This window comes from Diorhabda sublineata, chromosome 2, assembly GCF_026230105.1.
Source record: "Diorhabda sublineata isolate icDioSubl1.1 chromosome 2, icDioSubl1.1, whole genome shotgun sequence".
Taxonomy (NCBI): domain Eukaryota; kingdom Metazoa; phylum Arthropoda; class Insecta; order Coleoptera; family Chrysomelidae; genus Diorhabda; species Diorhabda sublineata.
The window spans coordinates 26,211,160-26,232,130 of NC_079475.1; the positions used below are offsets into that span (position 1 = coordinate 26,211,160).

Genomic DNA, 20,971 nt, shown 5'->3' on the forward strand with positions numbered 1-20,971 from the left:
CTTCTAAGTCTTCATCATTGTATTGCTGCTCTGTTTCGTGTATATAATTTTCAGTCTTAGGTTTTTGTCTGCCTTCCAATTCTTCCATTAATAATTCACTCACATAATTCTTTTCAGTTTAACTGGACCATTCACTTTCATCTCCACTACGGACTAAATAATGTATAACCATTTTGAAGTGTGTAATTTGCTTCCAGGAAGTTATAGTTTATATCAAGAAAAAACCTTAGCATTACTAAATTTTATTATTTGTTTTTTCTAACCAAGAGATGTCATTAATTAAATTTCGTCATCTTAAAATGTTAACATAACATCCTGATTCATCAAGTACCAATCTAGAACTAGTTATTTTGAAGGTTACATGGTAAATTCAAGTTTATATAAATAATAATCACGCATTCTGCTTATAATATATTTTACGCAGTAAAAGTGAAACAGGAGAATATCGATTAACATTGGAAAGATATTTTAATATTTGAATTGCAAAAACAGCTACTATAATATGATGAATGCTCCCAGGCATTTAGAATTTAGCAACAGAATGTTGTTAAAACATTATCCAATTTTGGAATGCGTTCTTCTTTATAAGTAGTATTCAAATACTTCATCATTTCCAAAATTTCATGACTAGAGACTACTGAACTATGGATTGAATTCAATTTAGAAAATGTAATTGCGTTTTCATTATCAATTAGTGTAATTAGGTTTTGACAATCCAGATTAATTTGTGGAATTGTACTATAGAATATAATGCAATTATTTAAAGGGAATTATTTGTTTCTAATTGTGTTGTGAAATATTTATTGCATTATTATATTATATCTTTGATCATCGTCTGAATCAACAGTTCCAAAAAGCCACTTAGCTATTTTTCTTACAGCATTTTTTAATCCTCTTTTTTATCTCATATGTGGATAAATGTCTTCTGATTCCTCATCTAAAGTATTAATTAAAATTTTTGTGCTTTTCATTATTTGTTCAGCTAGGTGATGGTATGAAATAGGATTTGTTACGTTTGCTTGTATTAAACTGTTTCTTGAATTATAAGAATATTTTTTACTAATTTCTTTTAAATCTGTGTAACATATAAAAGTATGTTTAGTGTATATAAGTTATCATAATCCTAAATTAATGGGTAATAATGGGTTATTTATTTGTGTCATTTGTACATCTTCCGTCTCGATTTTTTGGTATAATATTAGAAGTATTATTAGTATTGCCAGCTTCATTATTCTGTAACAATTTTTCTGAATTAACTTTAGGTTTTCTAATTATATTCTTATGATATGTTTCTCTATGTGTTTCCAAAAGTATACCAGTCTTTTAAAATTTCACCTTTTTCAAATTTGGATAAAATTTTGTGTCTAAATTTTGTTCTAATATATACCTACTATGGTTTGACGGTGAATCAGTTCTATCTTTATTTCTTTTATAAATTATTTTTCTATCTCTAATTTTGTCATATAATAATTTTGTAACTACTTTATGATTTTGCGAATATTACTAAACGATCATCTAAATCAAAAGGATCTGAATTATTTATATGACTTTTAATTATTTATGAGAGTGTGAATTGAGTAACGGAATGAATAAAATAATTATACCATAGAATTGAATATTTCTTCAGGTGATCACGTGTTAGATCTTTAATAGTTTCTCTTGAACAACGAAAATGATCAATTAGACTAGAATGAAATGTTTCAACAGGTGAATGTGAGTTACTCTTTTTTGCGGTAATATAATGTAATTCAATTTTATTTAATTTACAAAAGTCTTGTAGGTCATTGTTTATGAACTCTGAACCATAATCAGCTGTTATTTCATACGGTAGACCGTGATGACTGATGTAATAAATTAATAAGTTATCAACAACAGAAATTCCGTTTATACTTGATATAAAATATACTTGACCGTTTCGTGAAAATGTGCCAATTATTGTTAAATATGAATTATTTCCTATTTTAAAAATATCAATATGTATGTGATCAAATGATTTATTAGCTGTTTATTGTTTAGGGTCAATGAATTCTTTTATAAATAATTGAATTATGTTTTGTACTAATTAATTTACGTATGTCTGTTTTTTGAATTGTTTCATTTATATTACGCCAATTATAAGTTTTATTTGTATTACATTGATTATAATTTTTTATATTATTTTCTCCTTTTTCTTTGTTACTCCGGTTAAATGAACAAAATTATGAATTTCATTACAAAATTTCTTATATATTCTAATTAATCATTTTTTTATTTATCTAGTTTCTAAAAGTATCTTAACTGTTCTATGTATTATACTTATTTTGATTCTTATTGGACATAAATCTTATCTATACTTATAACATAATAAAAGAGAAAGAAGTTTTTATTATAAAAATCCATTTTATAATTTATTGATTTGCGTAACACTTCAAGGAATGATAATAATTATGTTTCCAAAATATTTCTTTTATTCTGTTTTCATTAATTATCGCATTAAATATTTTGTTGAAATACTTTATAAATCATATTATTTTGATTCTGTATATTCAGTATATTTGTATTTAATTCAGGTTCTATAACATAATATTCGTTCTCCAATATTTTATTATGCATTAGAATTACATTATGCGTTTTTATTACTTCATATATATCCTTTTCTTCCATTATTGTATCATTGTTCATTTCAATTATTTCTCTGTCAAATTCCTTTGCATTTTCTTTTACTTCAATTTCATTATCATTTTCATTTATTTCAATACATCTTATCCTGTTTGCTGTAATTCTTTTTCTAATTTTTTTTTGTATCACTATTCATTTCTTTTTCCATTAGAATGTTTTCTTCAGAGTTGTTTTTTGTTACATTAGGATTAGGATTAGGATTAGATTAGGGATGCCAGCATCGGATGCTAAAACATCCACCCGGAGGCTCGATTTTGCGCATTCCGGTTGGGATGCTGAAATGCGGTCACTTATTGTATTCCGGGATGCACAAAATCGATTGTGGGACATTGGTTCAAATGCGGCGCATTTTACTAGTCTTTTAGCATCCGAGCAGGCGCTTTATCCATGCACGCGCACGCAGTTTGATCAGAGTTATGACTAGTTTCTCTTTAACTGAAATTGGTCTGAAAAATTTTGTATCTTGTTTAGAGATGTCACTATGGATGTAGCCTAGAAGCTCTTTGAAAGATGGAAGTGACATTCTAATTAAAAAATCTTGTTTCACTATTGCACAGTTCAACAAACAATGTAAAATACAGGCTTTTAACACGACGGACAGCTGAAAAGGGGTCCACACTAAACTTCCTTTTTGCACTACGCCTTTTTTTATTAATTAGTAACATCAGCCACAACATCTCTTCCTTCGATGGGGCCATATTGACGACTGGCAAAAAATTAAAATAAAATAGCAGTCCGGGATGCTAAAGATACCATTATACTAGGATGCTAGCATCCAGGATGTTGGCATCCGGGATACTAGCATCCCACTTTGAGTCGAAGTTGTGTATCCTAGTATAATGCTATCTTTAGGCACGACGCCAGTTGCTGACATAATAACTTGGACTATTTCCACATTTTCGCTGTGCCACATATGTTTAATCTCAATTGCGAGATCCGCGTATTTAGCCAGTTCCTCCTGGTGTTTGTTGAGAACGTTATGAGTGTTCGGTATAGCTATATCGACAAGAAGGACTGAATTAACTCTTCCATCAACCGCCACTCTCTAATTCGTCACCTGTCTATCGGTGATACTGGAGCTATCGTAGTAGAGTCTAAAATTGTCATTTTCGAGCACCTTATGCGGCTGGTACGTGTAATACGATGTATACGATGTATACGTATTGAGAAGACCGAACTTTTTGGCTAGTCTCTGGTGGATGATGTTGCACACTTAGTTATGTCGGTGTAGATACTCGGTATAAGCTAACACACTACAAGCAGATATATGTTGAATGGTTTCTGATGTTTGTTGGCACTTTCTGCATTTGTCAGATTTAGTGTTTAAATCCTTGATGACATTTTTCTTGTAATTATTCGTGTAAATAACTTGATCCTGGATATCTATCATGAAGCCTTCAGTCTTTGGAAAAATATTCCCGCTAGTAAGCCTTCTGTTTGCAGATTCTTTGTCAACATGCGGCTAGTTGAGGTCGTGATCATATTTAAACTGTAGTGCCTTTCGTAACTACTGTTCCTGCTTCTTGGTGTCCACTACTATATTTAAGTCAGATTCTGGCGATGCGAGGTTAAGGGGTGAGTAATCCTTATCCGCTTTGGATATAATCCGAAATTTACGTACTTTCATTACCGGTCGAGAGTCGAGAGAGAGGTTCAGAAGGTAGTCAAGCCTCCTCCACCCTCTTATTATTATTATAACTGGGACTATTTCCACATTTTCGCTGTGCTACATCTGTTAAATCTCAATTGCCAGATCCGCGTATTTGGTCAGATTTGCCAGGTGTTTGTTGAGAATCTTATGAGTGTTGGGTATAGTTACATCGACAAGAAGGACTGAATCGACTCTTCTATCAACCACCATGATGTCAGTTCTGTTATTCGTCTCCTGTCTATAACAAAAACTCATTGGATGAATGAATTTACAAAAACTCATTGGATGCATGAATTGAAAATTCAACAATTCACACAAGTATGAGTCCTTAATGATAATATTGAGGGGTGTATCGATACAACTATTGATTTTTTAACAGTAATCGCATTTTTTACTGAAAACTCTTCAATTATCAATCTGAAAAATTTTAGCGATGCGTATTCTTATAGGAAATAAAATTTATTCCTTTCAAATATATTCGATGTTGAAGTTAAATTCAAAAGTAATTTATTGTTTTACACATGATTTTTCCACTTGTTTGTGTTTGTGAAAAAATTATAACTAAATATTGAGAATAACTTCTTATTGTTAGACCACTAATTTTTTTATAAAATCATCATTTATCGATGTATTAATTTACATTTTAACAATTGGTTATATATACAAATTCATTTTTAAGTTTTAACTAACTACAATAGTGAAAAAATCGGTTTCTTAATGCCGCTTGACATAATGCAATACAACATGAAAAAAATTGCATGCAAAACTCTGCAAACCGTAAAAGTGAACAAATTTCTAACCTCAAATTTCATCTAATATTTTATAACTAGTTTAACAATGAAAATAACAAAGTGATAAACAATCAGATGAACTTCATGTACGCATGCTTTTGATCAAGAAATATTTTGTCCTGCATCCAACCAGCTGATGGCATCAACTGATCCGTTTAATATGGCTCGAAATGGGATATGAATACTTTTCTATTAAGCCTGTATCTCCTATCGATTCCGGTAACATACATTTAGTTAGAACAAATACCTTCTATATGAAGCGCACTTTTGTAGTTCACTCATAGATAGCGCAAAATATTCTATTAAGTTAATTATACATTCTCATAATTTGTCTCTTTATTATTGACTACTCGTTTTCCTTGAAACTATCCTTTAGTAGGTGGACTTTGTAGGGATATTTTTAAATAATTTTTTATGTTAATCATAATGAAACTAGAGACAAATGAGGACATGCTTGTGAATCATATGAAGATATGTTGAAATTTCTTGAGCTTCCTTTGTTAGGTTGTTAGGCAATTTTATTTAATTGGAAACAAAACTTAATGTAATTCCGTTGTTCAGGAACCATGTTTCATGGAAAAGACACCTCAAATACAATGTCACTAATCTGGCGGAAATAGCAGACTCACAAGCTGAAACGGGTAAAAGCTTGTCACTGCTTATATCAACAAATGAGGATATGATACATACCAGATGAGATAGTTGTAGGTCAAGTAATTAGTGCTATAACAATCATTCGCCGCATTTTTTTATAAACCTGGTATAGTAATGAATCTACAAGTATTAAAGAACTAATTTAACGCTGTATATAAATGGAATTACTATATTCTATGATTACCAAAACGTTAAATGTTCTGAAAAAAACTTCCCAATCATGTATATCAAATGGACATTTTTCCTCTGTAAGTTCAGTAATTTAGTAAATTTACATTTGATTTTACCAGTCACTAAATAAACTAAATGATACTACTACTTAATAGTTTCGGGACTGTAGCAATGCCAAAGACGAGTACTCGGAGTACAATGCATAAAATACAATTTCGTGACAAGTGTTTAAGTTGTCCTGTATTCGGTGAACTTCCATATAGTTGATTTTCTCTAAGCCAGCCCCCAGATAACTTTCTTGGATCAAAGATGAGTCAGTCGGAGGTTAGGTGTTATGCTCTATCGGCTCTGTTGTTGCATGTCTGTTTGAAGCAAATAATATACAAGTCATTTAAATAGATTTTTTGTAAATATTGTTTTCCTAGGCAGACAAGAACTAGTTCCAGATGTTTAACCTTTCTCGTAACTCAAAAGACGTGTATAGTGGGGCGAACAATATCAATATTGATGGGACGCAGAGATCAGCGATGTTAGGCTAATTGGACCCATATAATCTAATTGTGAATTCATAGACATGGATAAATATGTTACCCGACAATAAATCACGTTAATATATGCCACCAAAACATTTTTAGCATCTTTATCAATTCATGTGTCCAATTCCATCCAATGTTCTCTTGCGAGATTATTGCAGTGTGCGCCCTGGAGTCCTTCAAATATATAAGAAAATAAAAGTATATGGTAACTCCAGCACAACAAATGTTTCGCCAGGCCAGTGATAAGTAACAAATTAGAACTTCATTTTAAACCAGCTTTAAGACAAAGTATGGATTTGTATGCCATACTGTGAGGATTGAAATGAATGTTGATACTGTTGAGTTAGATACGTGGTTAATCAAAAAATCACTAATAGTAAATAGCTCCATGGCATGTTAATGAGAATAACAGAATATACGAGGATGTATTGATATTTAGTTAGCCTAGACCAGTTCCATGCCTAAACAAAATATTGCGTTACCATAGCAACGAACAATAACTTATTAGACGTGTCAGTGTAAAGTTTGACGTCAAAAAAGTAAACCAGAGTTACGCAATAAATTAAAAGAAAAAACATGTCCACCGAAATTGTGAAAATCGAAAAATTGGAGTATCGAGCCATCATCAAGAAACTGTATTTAAAAGGGTTAAGAGGTAAGCAGATTTACGAAGATATGCTTAGTACCCTTGGTTAGGTTAGGTTCAATGTCCTTCGTATGCGACCGTGGAAAATTGGACTGCAAGCTTCAAAAGAGGTAAATTTTTCATTGAAGATGATGACAGATCGGGAAAGCCAGTTTCTGTGTCAGTCCCCGAAAATATCGATGCAGTTCATGACATGATTTTATCAGACCGGCGAAATGGGTTAAAACGGATATCTGAAGCACTGAATATTTCATAAGAACTCGTTCATCGTATAGTTTACGTCAATTTGGACATTCAATATATCCTCGTACAATACGTTCAATACATCTTATATAGAATAGATTTATCAAAGTACGAGTCGAGCGCTTAAGCTCTTCTACACATACGTCCTCTTGCAAAAACGCGTTCCATGAAAAGATCTCACAGGAAAAAAATAAAGGGTGTCAGGTCACGTGGTCGTGCGGGCCCCTCAACGAAACCGAGTCCGCCTATCCCTTCTCCAAAATGAACAATAAGGGACTCTCTCACACATAACGAGTAGTGCGGCGAAGCTCCATCCTGCCCACGTAAATCTTCGAGCATTTCGAAATATCTTCAGCCAGTCACGTTACCTTCATGAAAGTACGGACCTATGAGACCTCCCGCATGGATACCTGCATACCTACACACAACAACCAAGTTTAATCTTCTTCAATGAAAATGTGAGGATTCTGGTCGTTCCAATAGACGCAGTAATGCCGATTAACCGTACCGTTTAGTTTGTTGTTGCTTCATCCGACCACAAAATGGAATGTTGGAAATCATTCTGACTGCATCGGAGGTACCACTCGCAAAATTGCAATCTTGGATCGAAATCATCTTCGTGAAGTGCGTGTAGGAGACGAAAAACTCGACAGTGTACTCAGCATTCGTCCTAAAGAATAATTGGATTTTTGAGGTTCTCCCGATAGCTATAGCTAGTTGTTACAAGTAATGGTAGTCCAGAACACTGGTAAACATAGTCTCGTAATCCGCGTTCGTGCGCAGATACGACGTAATAGTAAAAAAAAATATTTTCAAGCATGAATTTTTTTTATCGGTTAATCATTCTGAAAACGCGTCTACTCGACAAGCACGTATTATCATAACATAGACACAATGGTCTGTAGCACGATTGTGCTTCGATTTAATCTTTTTCGACAACGTTGCCAGACTATGAGCATTGCCTGACTTATAGCGACCTCTGTATAATAGACCATACACCCTCCGTACTACGATACACCGGCGTACAATCAAAAATGATACAGTTGTCAACGCGGCAGAGTGTGTTTGTAACAATATCAGCAGTATTATAATCGGTATCAATCTTTATAATATTGATCATTCCTTCTTTCATACATCATGAACATAATGATAATGGACATCTATATTTTTGAATTATTTGTGAAATTACCATTTTTTGCAATATAGATTGAACTAGAACTGTCTTCAAATATTTTAAACGGTTTTATCATCTTATCACATAACCAGTAGTCAATAACATTTATATATTCATTCTTCTTATAAATAAATTCCAAATATGTAGTTAAATATAAATACTTCAAAATTTATAAAGTACATTTAAAATGAGTTACATCATAATAGTTTTGAAATCTACTCAAATGACTAACACTGAAACTTATATCAGGGATCGTACCACTAATTAAATTTAACCTAATATATTTGATTTGACTTAATTTCACTCTCTTGCTATACACATTATAATTTATGGTAATTCCAAGGTATTCTTTGATATTACCAAGACCTTTCATCCTAGTTTTTTAGACAGCGATATTTCAATTTTCTTTCAAAAGTGTTGGGATTATGGATTAGGTAACGGTGTATCATGGAAAATAATTAAATACGTCAATCATTAGATGGATTATTTTATTTCTATTAGAATTTCAGAGGTATGTCCTTACAATATTAAGGATTGGAGAGAACTAACTACTTACAATTATTAAACTATTGTTGTTTCTTAACTTAAAATACTTTGGGTTTTTATTATCTATTTTATAATTAAACTTATACTTGGTTTTAGGACATGAAGGTCCAGAAACTTTATCTTTATTTTTAGGAAATACTAAAATATATTCTTTTACAAGGTTAAAAATGTGTTTACCAGATGTTAACAAAATTGAAAACTTTACTTCCAAAATAAGCTTAAAAGAGTATAAGTTTAATATCTTAGAAGAGAAGGATTTCTGCACTTAATATTCCCACCCGCCCTCTCAAAAATGGATACAAACGGTCTTTCAAATTAAAAGAAGTATCTGAAAGAAACATTTGTAACTCGGCTTTAAGTTCAAATAGCCTTGTTAAAGTTTGGATAGCCGAAAGTCGCTTGTTCACAACTATAGTGTCTAATCTCAGCGGCAGCTTTTATCAAAGTGACTGTGCGCTCACAAGTAGATATCGGCGGTCGGTTTTCATCAAGACAAAGGCTAAAGCGGCTTGCGGATCTCATCGGTGAGACATAAAGCATAAATAAATCACCTTAAACTTAAGTATTAAGTCTATTCTTTTTATCTAGGCGCGTGCCGTCCTGAATAAATATTTGGGCTATTGTAGAGATATATTTTTTTAATCTTCTGACTCTCGTATTTTGTACAGGGATCGGTGTGAGTAAAGAACTTGCAATAGGTTTACCATAAAGTTTTATTGAAGAGCGGCGTGATGTTAAACTCTCCTCGTAAAATGCACTGTTTCAAGTTAGAATGAAATTACTTTACTGTGCTGGGTGGCGACTGAGTTCTAAATTCTTGCGGAACCCCTACAAGTGTTTCGCGGAACCCTAGGGTTCCGCGGAACACACTTTGAGTATGGCGGCATTAGACAGCCAATGAGACTTCGACACGGATCACCGTAATTTTCATTGGATTCCAACGCCTTATGATCTAAATTAAATTAGTTACTAGCGGTGTACTTACAGGCTTACAGTGCGTCATATTAAATTTATTTAATACTGCTTTAATATATGTGCTTTGATCTAATGTTGTTTCTTTATTTTGTATTGTAGCCCTAATGTCTAAGAAGAGTCTCACCTCTTTTAAATCAACCATTAAAAATATCTTCATTAAGAAATGTTTAAATTTCCTTATTGTATTTTCATATGAAGCACAAATCACTAGATCATCCACAAATAGTACGATGTATATATTTTTGGAGATATCTCCTCTATCTAATATGTACATGCACCGATCACCATAAGAATTTGTAAAACCTATTTCTTTAAGAGTACTTTCAAATACCTACATCTGGCAGCTTGTTTCAGGCCATATAATGTTTTGCTCAGTTTGCAGACTCGATTTTGCTTACTTTCTACTCCCACAAGTAATTGCACATATATTTCCTTGCAACTGGAGCAAATATTTCATCTACAAGGTATTTTGACTAAAACCTCTAGCGACTAAACGATCTTTATACTTTAATGGATTTCCGAACTCATCGTTATTTATAGGAAATATCTATTTACAGTCTACAATACTCGTATTTTTATTACTTGATTTCGGTACAAAAGTCCAAGTTTCATTTTTCACAAAGACTCTAATTCATTTTCCATTGCTTGCTGCCAATGTTTAGTATTATTGCTATTCCTGATATGAATTAGGTATAGGACATAAAATGGATTGTGCACAAAACAGATAATCGTCAGGTCTATTATTTCTATTACATGAAACTTTGCTACGATCTTTGAGTATATTACTTCGTCTAAGTACTACACTCCCGTTATCTTGAGATGAAGAATTATCAGTTTGTTTTTCAACTCTGTCTGCCTGTATGTCGTTAAGTTGAGGTACTGTATTTTGTGTATTTTTAGTACTACTATTAGGGCCTTCCTACCTGGATCGACCTAAACTTCAAGTACTTTCAATTTTGGTCTCGACGCAAAAAAATTTGTCTCATCTACAGTTACATCTCTCACTACCACTATTTCTCATTTCCACTTCATACACTCTATTATACCCATTTGCATCAGTATTCCCTTTGATCAAATTTATTTTTACTTGTTTTAATATGCACATATACGGTTGAACCGAAAACCTTTGAGTATTGTAAATATGGCTTTTTATTATACCGCATTTCAGATGGTGTTTTATTTGCTTTCAATGATTTAGTTGGTGTCATTGTTCACGCTTTCTTTGTGATAGTCCAGACCATCCTTTCAGATACATCATTTGTCTGTGGAATTCGTGGTACTGTGAAATTTTAACTTATACCTTTTGTACACAATAATCCTTTATCTCCTAAGATAAATATTCTCACCATTATCTGAATATACGTAAATTTACTAATTTAAATTAAACCCGGCCTATGCTACAAATTACACAGTAATGAATAAATTCATCCACAGACAATAGAAAGTAATTTTCATTATTTATCGCAAAAGGCGTAATAGGACTACATACATCTGAATGTATGTTGAATAATAGTCTTTCCATGTAGTCTTTGTTTTTAAATTTATTGAACGATATTCGCGCTTGTTTATTGTTTATGCAAACTTCTCATAAATCATTATTAGATTTTATTTCAATAAATTTTCTTTTCTTTCATTTACTGATTGCTTAGTATATATTTCATTAAACTTTTTTTTCCGATATGGCCCAATTGCTGATGCCACAATTTGTAATCAGAAAAAATACGTTTTTTGAATAATCAATGAAGCTTTTACTTATAGAAAATCCCAGAGTAAATAGATTGCTCTTTGGCTTACCAGTCTACCACTACCATTAGGACTTATTGTTACTCCAGATTTAAGATTATAGAGTATCCTGTTTGTAGCAACTTGTACATTGATAACAAAATATAAGCTACATCAGAACTGTACAGTACCTACTCGATTGTTCCTTGATATCCCTTACTCCTCGACAGTACGATGGTTCCCATCTTAGTTGAAATAATGAAAGTTCCATTCTTTGCAATAGAAATTTTGATAGGTGTCCTCAGTTAAGAAAAGTGTCAGCTAGATCAGAAAATTTTATTTTCTTTATTTTCTATCTAAAAGTTTCCGGTCATAAATGCAAAACCATCTCCTTTCTGTGGATCAGCTTGGAGAGATTAAATTGTCTTTGGTGTTTCTGTATTTGGTTTGTGGTTAAAACTTGGCAATTAGTAACGACATACATTTTTATAATGCTCTCTTTCCGCAATTATGAGATTCTTCTTATTATTTGCACCATGCCGCTTTGACTTTATTATTCTGTTTGATGCTATTAGGTTTCTGTTATATTATGTAGTTACTTGTATCAAGATTTTTACTCATTAACTCAATTTCTTGATCTAATAATCTTGATTTCACGAAAGTGAATTGTCTTCCGATAAAGTCTCGATAGCCGATATCACGCCAAGTCGGCAAGATCATTAATAGTTGGGTCAATTTATCAACTTTGAGAATGTTGCTCCGGCTGATGCTCCGGATACTCCGATATAAACGAATAAAACTGCATAAAATGCTTAAACAAATTGTTTCACCTTCTAATTTCAAATTAAATAATTTCTTCCGCGTCCCTAGTTGTTTTGCTACACTTTTTCGCTCAAACATATTGTCTAATATAGCTAAAATTTGTTTTGTCGACGAATCCGGTTTCACATAACTTAATACGAATCTGTTAATCAATAATATAAATGATTGGAAATAGTTATTTCCACTGATAATCTCTTAACCACTTGACACTGATTATCAATTGCACTTTGAAATTTATTTTGTATTTTAATATTTTTCCATCAATCAAGCACGTAACTTGGGCTCATAACTTGTTGGGATTATAGATTAGGTAACGGTGCATACAGTTATGTTGAACTCTGAATCAATTCCTCTAATAAAAATCAGTAATTGTGCTCTCATCCATGGTTAGAAAGAAGTACTCGAATTCGTTACAATTCTTTTCCAATTGTGACGATAATTGTTCAACGATGGCGTCAATTCGACCAGTTATCGTTCTCCGTGATAAAGCTAAGGATTGAAACTCTTCACTTTTCTCGGGACAAATAATAATGCTTACATGCAACCTTTTACAAATTCACCATTCGATAATGTTCGGTTACTTTTAGCAATTTTGTAAGCTACAACATAACTTACCAGTGTCAGATTGCTTCGTGAACTTATTCTGCTGTCCACGTAACTTCTCTTTTTGCCTTTCAACAAAAGACTTTCTCTCTGCTTGTGTCATCTATGAATATTTTACATTTGCATGCTTTTTTGAGAAGTGTCGAAACAAATCAAAATCTTTAGAAACTGCAACTGTTTCATTACAAATACGGCAAACTGGTTTGCCATTAAATTCTGTGGAAATATATTTCCATAACCATTTTTCTTTAAAAACTCGACACTCAGAATCGACTTTACGTTTTTTGGTCTACATTTTGCTGCTGTAACAAAACAATAAAACCAACAACAATTCATTGCCCAAACATATTTTATAACCAAATCAATCCAAAACACAAATAGTTATGAAGTTTACGTCACCAACTTGTATATCATTATATAAATAAACTGTTTCCAGATTTTACATACAAAATACATAGTAACCTCTTAATTCTTTCCTTGAGTATCGGAAATAAATGTACGGCGTAGGAACTTGCGATTTAAAGTAAGACAAATCTCTGTCTGCGCGGGTACGGCGCAGCGCGGCGCTGTTGAGGCGAGGTGGGCGGTGTGGACACTGGCAGCCAAGAGAGCGCGCGTGGGGGGTGCGTTCGACGACAGTCGGACTTCGGTCAGACGGACCGTGCGCTCCTACTCGAGTTTCATTTTCGGTTTTCAATACTCCCATCAGCGCTAACAGATGTTGTTTTATGTGCGACATGCACTGCCATTACTACCAATTGATGAAAATGTAATTTCTGACAATACGAAACCTGTATTTGATTTTTGTTTGATAGGCGCAGGCCGGATTTCAACGCTTTGCCAGCCGGAGATGGTCCCATCCCTGACCTAACATATCCATCTTCACCTTCTTTGGTTTCATTCATCACGGTTTTGAACGAAAGCGCACAAACACAAAAACTTGTCCATATTGGTGGTTTAAAACGTCAAACACTCCTGCGAGGTTATCATATTATTGTTTTTGTGATCGATAGAACAATTGAGTTACGTTTCTTCAAAAAAAGCTTTCTTCTACCCATTGGAAATTTAAACAACTGCACTGTTTCATGTGAGGTTTTTAAAAATCTTGCGTCGTCTCGTTCACAACAGTAGACGACAAAAGTGCTAGCTCGTTGGGTGACATAAACCGGATGAAATTCGACACTTTTGGCGGCGCTTGTATTAATTAAAGACGGGGCTCAAGTTGACCGCGTACGTAAAAAACTTAGAGAGAGCAGAACGGCACCGATTATTTAAGAAGAGGAAGAAAGAAGGATGTTCCCATATTTGGATTATGAAACCCTAGACAACATGAGACACTAGACAACAATACTAAATTTGTCATATATTTTCGTGTCAACCTAGAACAATTCAAACATATCGTGAAACGTGGGAACATAATGTAATGAAACTGCTATCACCTGAAGAAAAAATTGCTTGTCATTTTTATTGTATAATGCATAATCACATTGGACTGATTCAATCAATAATTAGGATTTTTCTTTATCGAATTTCGACATTTTGTGCTGACGCCACATACGACGTTTACGCTGCAATGGTTTGAAATAACTAGAAACGCGGCATAAAGCGTTTGAATGACGCCTACGGTGTTCACACTCCAACGTCAAGACTATGAATCAATTTGCAAAAAAATAAAAAATAACAGAATTTCTCTTATGGGGACATTCTTTTAATATTCATAATTCATTTGAAACGGTTATATTTATTTAATCATTATAATAAATTATGTTAGATTTTTTTTTTCGAATACTATTCTTTTAACTGTTGTTTGGTGAATTTTGATTGTATTACTAATTAATCAGAGTCGATACTTGAATATTGAATTACCTCTAGTATCTTCGATCTCCGCGGAATGTTACCCATATCTTTGCCCGTGATACTACATTCACAGTCGGTACTTTAAACGGTTTCATTTGTATTGTATTTTTTGTTATTGCTTCTGGGATACCATAAGGTAAGTGCAATCTATTCTCATATAAAGTGAACCTTACATCTGATGTTTAAGAAAAAGATTAACAAATTCTCGTCTTTGAGAAAAAAATATGTTTTCTCATTATCCAAACGTTATTTAAAAAATGTAAAGATAGTGTAGGTGTGGTTATACATTTGCATTTCATTTAATTTTGGAATTACGCATTTGATTTATATGTAGTAAAAGCATAAATAGGTTTCAAAGGACTTTTTGCTGGAGAAATTTCTCTTGTTTTAAAAAATATAAATAGGAAATGTTATAATAACTGTTCTCATATTATTTTTCATCTAATAAATATCAGAAATTCAAAAATTGTTTTTTCTGATACCTAAAGTCGGTGATACGGTAACTTGGAAGTAAATCGATACAATATTGAATATTTAAATTGGTTAATAACAAAAATCACAAGTTTAAACCCGTTTAGGCTTGTCAGTTTCGTGTTTTCAATGTGTATACATTAATAGTAAGTTTTGTTTCAAGTAGAAAACGTTTCAAATTATTGAAAGTTGTCTATCGTGTTAATGTTAATAAATCAAAAAATCTTCGTCATGAAATGAGCGTATATTTATGGCAAAATGGAAATTAATTGCTTTTTTTCTGTTTTAGTCTCCCTTTACTTTCAATTATTTCATCTAAATATTCATATCTTCCTACTTATCCAATTTGTTTTTCCTAGAGTTGAATATGATGGATTGTATCTTCTCTTGCTATCGTCATTCTCTCCGTTTTATATTTATCTAAATTCATATTGATTTTGTTCATTTCCATATTCAATGTTTCCAGATGACGATGTAAATATTCTTCCAATTTCGCTAATAATACTATATCATCTGGGAATTTCCGTTTTACATGTTAGTTCCAGGCCTCAAGTCCCTATAGTGAATGTTTTCATTTGATACTCTGCCTTTTTTTGCTTTATAAAGTATTATTAAGAAAACTGATTGATTTAGAAAATATCGTTGATACTTTCATTGCTTTTATCATTGTTATTGTCTTCTGACATCTATTACGGTTTTTAGATATTTTTAATATATCTTCTGTCCTTATTTGATCAGAGACTTTCTGCAAATCTTTAGACCTTATTAGCTAATTGTACGTGTTAAATCCTTTGTACTTTCTTCGTACTTTTCTCTTAACCGCATTTGTAATCCTCGAAATATCTTCTTTATCTCTCTATTACTTTATATTCCTCTTCAATTATATTTCCTTCCTTGTCTTTTATATTCGTTAGTCTTTCTCTTCCTTAATTGTTTCAGTGTTTCATAGAATACTTTTGATTTTCCTTATAGTTTTCGGTCATTTTGTATCCCGAAAACTATCTATGATTTTTCTTTGCCTTGTTTCTGTTTCTTTGATACTAATTTTTTTATTGAGTTATATTTTTCATAATCTTCCATATTTAAGTATTTCAACCACTTAGAAGAAGCACAAAAGTTGAATTTTGCAGCAGCTATAAGAATTATATAATATGATTTTCTTTCAAGCCAAAGAAAAGTTCTGCTCACTGCTACATGCACTACTGTAAGCAATTTGTTTGTTTCTTATATAGTATGAGTATGTTTGGGACTGGTGACCAGCAAAATCATTTCTCACTCATTTCCTTTGATAATTATTTTGTATATGTATGTAGGAACTAATATATATATATATATATATATATATATATATATATATATATATATATATATATATATATATATTGGGAACGTGGCAATGAAACACCAAAGTAGAGTATATATAAATTACGTCAATTTTTATCTGTCTTTCAAAAATTATTGAAATATGTTGACAAACGACCATCTATTATGATTTGTGATAACTAATTTGAGTTAATTACTCGTGTATGATTGAATAGTCTCATTTAATAAATATTATTTCTTATGTTTATTGTTTGATGTTTGAGTACGGTTACTGTAGTCTTTCCTATAATTATCCTCAAACCAAACTGTGTTGTTCCAAATGTCAATCTCCTACCTTATCATACTCCTTACTCCTCTGAAGTGAAGTTTCTCATATTTTCACCCTCGGTACTCTGTCTAAAGCTTTCTCCATATCAATAAATCCAAATGCATCTGTACCTCGGCGTACAGTTTTATCTATAATTTGTAAATACGTGATCTTATAAACTTCTACTTTGGCGGAATCCACTTTGTGCATCATTTAGTGTATTTCCTAAGTTTGTTCTTTTTTCGATGTTGCTACTATCTACTAGTTATCTTCTGACTTGTAACAATGATACTTCCCAGTCTTCTGATGTATTGTTCATTGATATTGATATCTAACTGATGCTACGTGTTAAGCCAGAAATTAATGCTCCACTGAGCACGAATGATATTTTGAAATTTGTCTTCATGTAAATTCCTTCTATATATCGGTAAAGTTACCTTATACATATTGTGTTATTCTAGCTCAGACGTATCTAGCACAAATAACACAAATAAAAAAATCAGTAGAATGCAACAATTTGTTTTGATTCTTTCAGAGCAACAGCTCAATTTCAATAAAAACAATAATCACATTTGTCAAAAGTTTTGTTACACTTAAGTTAAAATTGATTTCGGATATATTTATTCAAGATTTACTCTGGCTTTACCTTAATTATGTATTTTTATGTCACACGAAAATTGGTAAATGTGAAAGAACTAGATTTTTATATCAGTTATTTTTAAGATCCTCTTTGTTATAAATGTTTCAGTTTCTTTCTCGGCGCAGTCTGTTCTCACACATGTTTCGTAGTATATTATTTTCCTAAATCTGATCCTCGTCATAACGTCTAGAGTCTAGATAGTCGATGATGACGCTTCTGTAATACTTTTTATAACAACTTTTTGAGATATTCAACAATTTGACATGTCATCTGTTTCCCCAATTGTTTCCGATAATGTGAAAATAATAGATTTATTTATCGTTATCACAACATTCTTCAATTTCCCACTTATTAGACGTTTTTATATGTTTTTCGTAATGAATCGTATTGGTTTTTAATTTTTTTATAGAAAATCAGTCTAAAATAACATGTGAATATTGTATTTTATTTTAACATGAACCCTGTATACTCCAAATCGATAATTACTGAATGAGCCGTGAATCATAGAAAAAAAGTGTCTAAATTGATAAAATGAATCAGCTACATTCTCCTTTCATACTTTTTGGCTACTGGTTTCAACTAGAACACCTTGACTCTATCTTATAGGTCATACCACACAACCAACCTATTTATTCACGTACTTGAATAACAAACATTTGTTAATTTTTTTATTAGTATTTCAATTATCAAGGAGAACTTGACTTGTTGGCAGGAATATATACTTTCTACAATTTTGATAGAATAATTTCAAGTTTTAAATATATTTTATTCAGCTTGCATTATTATTATTATTTATTCAAAACTTAATTAGTTTGAATAATGTTTGTGACTAGCTATTTGCTATGTTGCTCCTAGGAAACGTAAAAATTGTTTACAAGTCGCTTGTCGTTACCTAAATATTTATCATCTGTAGAATGGATTAACCGACTGTGAGATGGCAGTACTAATCCTTTTTGCTGTCGTTTATTTCGAGGAAGCACAGGAACAAGCTCAGTTAGTCTACTATGCTTCTGATAATTTGATGAGCGACTATTTTTCACGTGTTGTTTAAAAATTTTCACATTTTGCACACATTTCTGCTGTTAGATTGGATAGACCGCTGAAAAAACCATTCCATAACAGGACATCAAAGGCAAGGAAAAAAACTTGTGTGCTAAAAAAGCTATAATAAATATTCAAAGTGGCTTGCACATCTACACACTTCCAGAGTCTACGGAGGATATTTCTTTGAACTTAAAAGATGCCTTATAGCGTCACAATAGAGGTTTACTCTATCGATCATCTAGTTCCTTGTATTCACCGGTATTGCATATACCAATCACTTAAGATATCTCTGAAAATAAACAGACCACAAAAATCATCGCATCACTGATATTTTAGAATATTTTTAAAACTTAATTTTAGTTAGTTAGTTTTTTGGTACAATCTGTATATGTATCAACTTAATAGATATTCCTGGTTTCTTATTATGGGCAAAAAATATCACAATTTCTCGCAAATGTTTTTGGAAGCAAAATTGCTCGAATAAATCATTTCTATCCTGGAGAATACATTGAGATTGAGAACTTTCTAAGCAAATTGTGCCTCAGCGTTTAACAAAACATGTGACGAATCATCGCGCCGCAGTCAAAGATACGTCGCCGGGGTAATTGGAGTTCAACAAAGCACCATATCCAGTGTTGTTATTCGCTACCAAGAAACAGGGCAGCTAACCAGAAGACCTAGACAAGGCCGCAGAAGGGTGACTTGTGAATTATCCTAGAACCCCATGAAGTGCCCTATATGCCTCATATCGGTGACAACTCTGTGCAAATGTACGATAATGCTCGTCCACACGCTGCTAGAGTGGTTCGGTAGTACTTAGAAGAGGTCGAGACACCCACCCTGAATTGGCCTGCATGTAGCCCGGACCTTAACCCAATAGAACGTGTCTGGGACCATCTAGGATAGCAAATTCAGCAATATCCGGCACCAATCAGAACACTAGATGATCTTCAAAATGTTCTTTTTAACTTCTGGGAAAACATGCCACAAGGATACGTCCAGAACCTGTTTAGAAGCCTTTCAAGACGAATGGAAACTGTAATTAGAGCGAGGAGCGGCAACACACGCTTTTAGAAATTCATTGGCTGGTTTTAGTTTAAGCACCGTTCATTTTTTTGTATAGATGTTTTATACAATTTTTTTGATATTTTGGTAAATCAAACTTTTTGTCCTCTGTAGATTAAACTAATATAAAATAAATGCTGCAAAGGCGTATCTATTGGTGTTTTAATTCGTAATAATAATAAAATTCGAAAAACAGACAACACATTTAAAATATAAAAAAAACAATGAATGATGCGATTATTTTTGTGGGGTGTACATAAATCCATTCTATTTAATTCGGGAGAACGCGGTGGCCATACAAATTGATCTCCCCGACCAATCCACTAATTAAGAACTGAGGAGGGACTCCATAGTGCATGAATGTTTAGAGAAATATCGCCTAATATGGATAGGAAATCATTTTAAAATTTCTCTAATAGGTGTATTGGTCGGGGAGGTCCACTTGCATGGCCACTACGTTTCCCTGAATTAAATACAATGTCACAGCTTTATTTTCACGTCATCTACTCACTCCCGAATTTTTCACATCAAGTCAAGGTTGTCCTATCTTATTTCATTTTACAAGAAACTTCAAATACAGAGTGTAATTCACAAATTCATCTCCAGATTTTAGAGGGCTGTGAGAAGTGTGACTGAAACCAAAAATCCTGAAAACATGTTTTGCTCTGGTATTCATAACAGGGTCACTAATAAAACGTTTGTGTCTATATTGGATAAAACTCTCCCTTTTAAAGGCACTAAAGAGGAAGGATGATGCATTTTTTTCTATATATACAACTTTTGTTGAATTGAACTTTGATACACAATTTTTGGTTAGCGGTCAATCATATATTCATATATCCCTTGTGTTTAATATTTTGGACTGATAAAGGAAACAAAAAAATGAAGCCAAAACAGAGATAGTACTTCTGTAAACAAACGAAAATATGTGAAACAAAGCACAATGACTTTTATATTTTTTTCTATATTATTCTATTTATATTATATTTTCTATATTATTCTTTCTACCAATAAAGTTTATGATTAACAAAATAATTAATACATAACAAACTAGAAACTACATATGTCCCAA

At 32.4% G+C, this 20,971-nt stretch overlaps 1 protein-coding gene across 9 annotated transcripts in view; it reads left to right on the plus strand.

Annotated features, from left to right (window-relative positions):
• Positions 1-20,971, plus strand: part of LOC130453463 (UNC93-like protein) — a 39,380-nt gene that overhangs the window by 8,278 nt on the left and 10,131 nt on the right. The window contains exon 1 of one of the 9 annotated variants that reach the window (XM_056793239.1): positions 1,669-1,733. The exons of the other annotated variants lie outside the window; for them this stretch is intronic. Within the exon in view, the coding sequence (XP_056649217.1) occupies positions 1,696-1,733 (38 nt within the window). The 5' untranslated portion in view covers positions 1,669-1,695. Of the gene's footprint in view, positions 1-1,668; positions 1,734-20,971 lie in introns of those variants that run through there. 9 annotated transcript variants of the gene reach the window in all.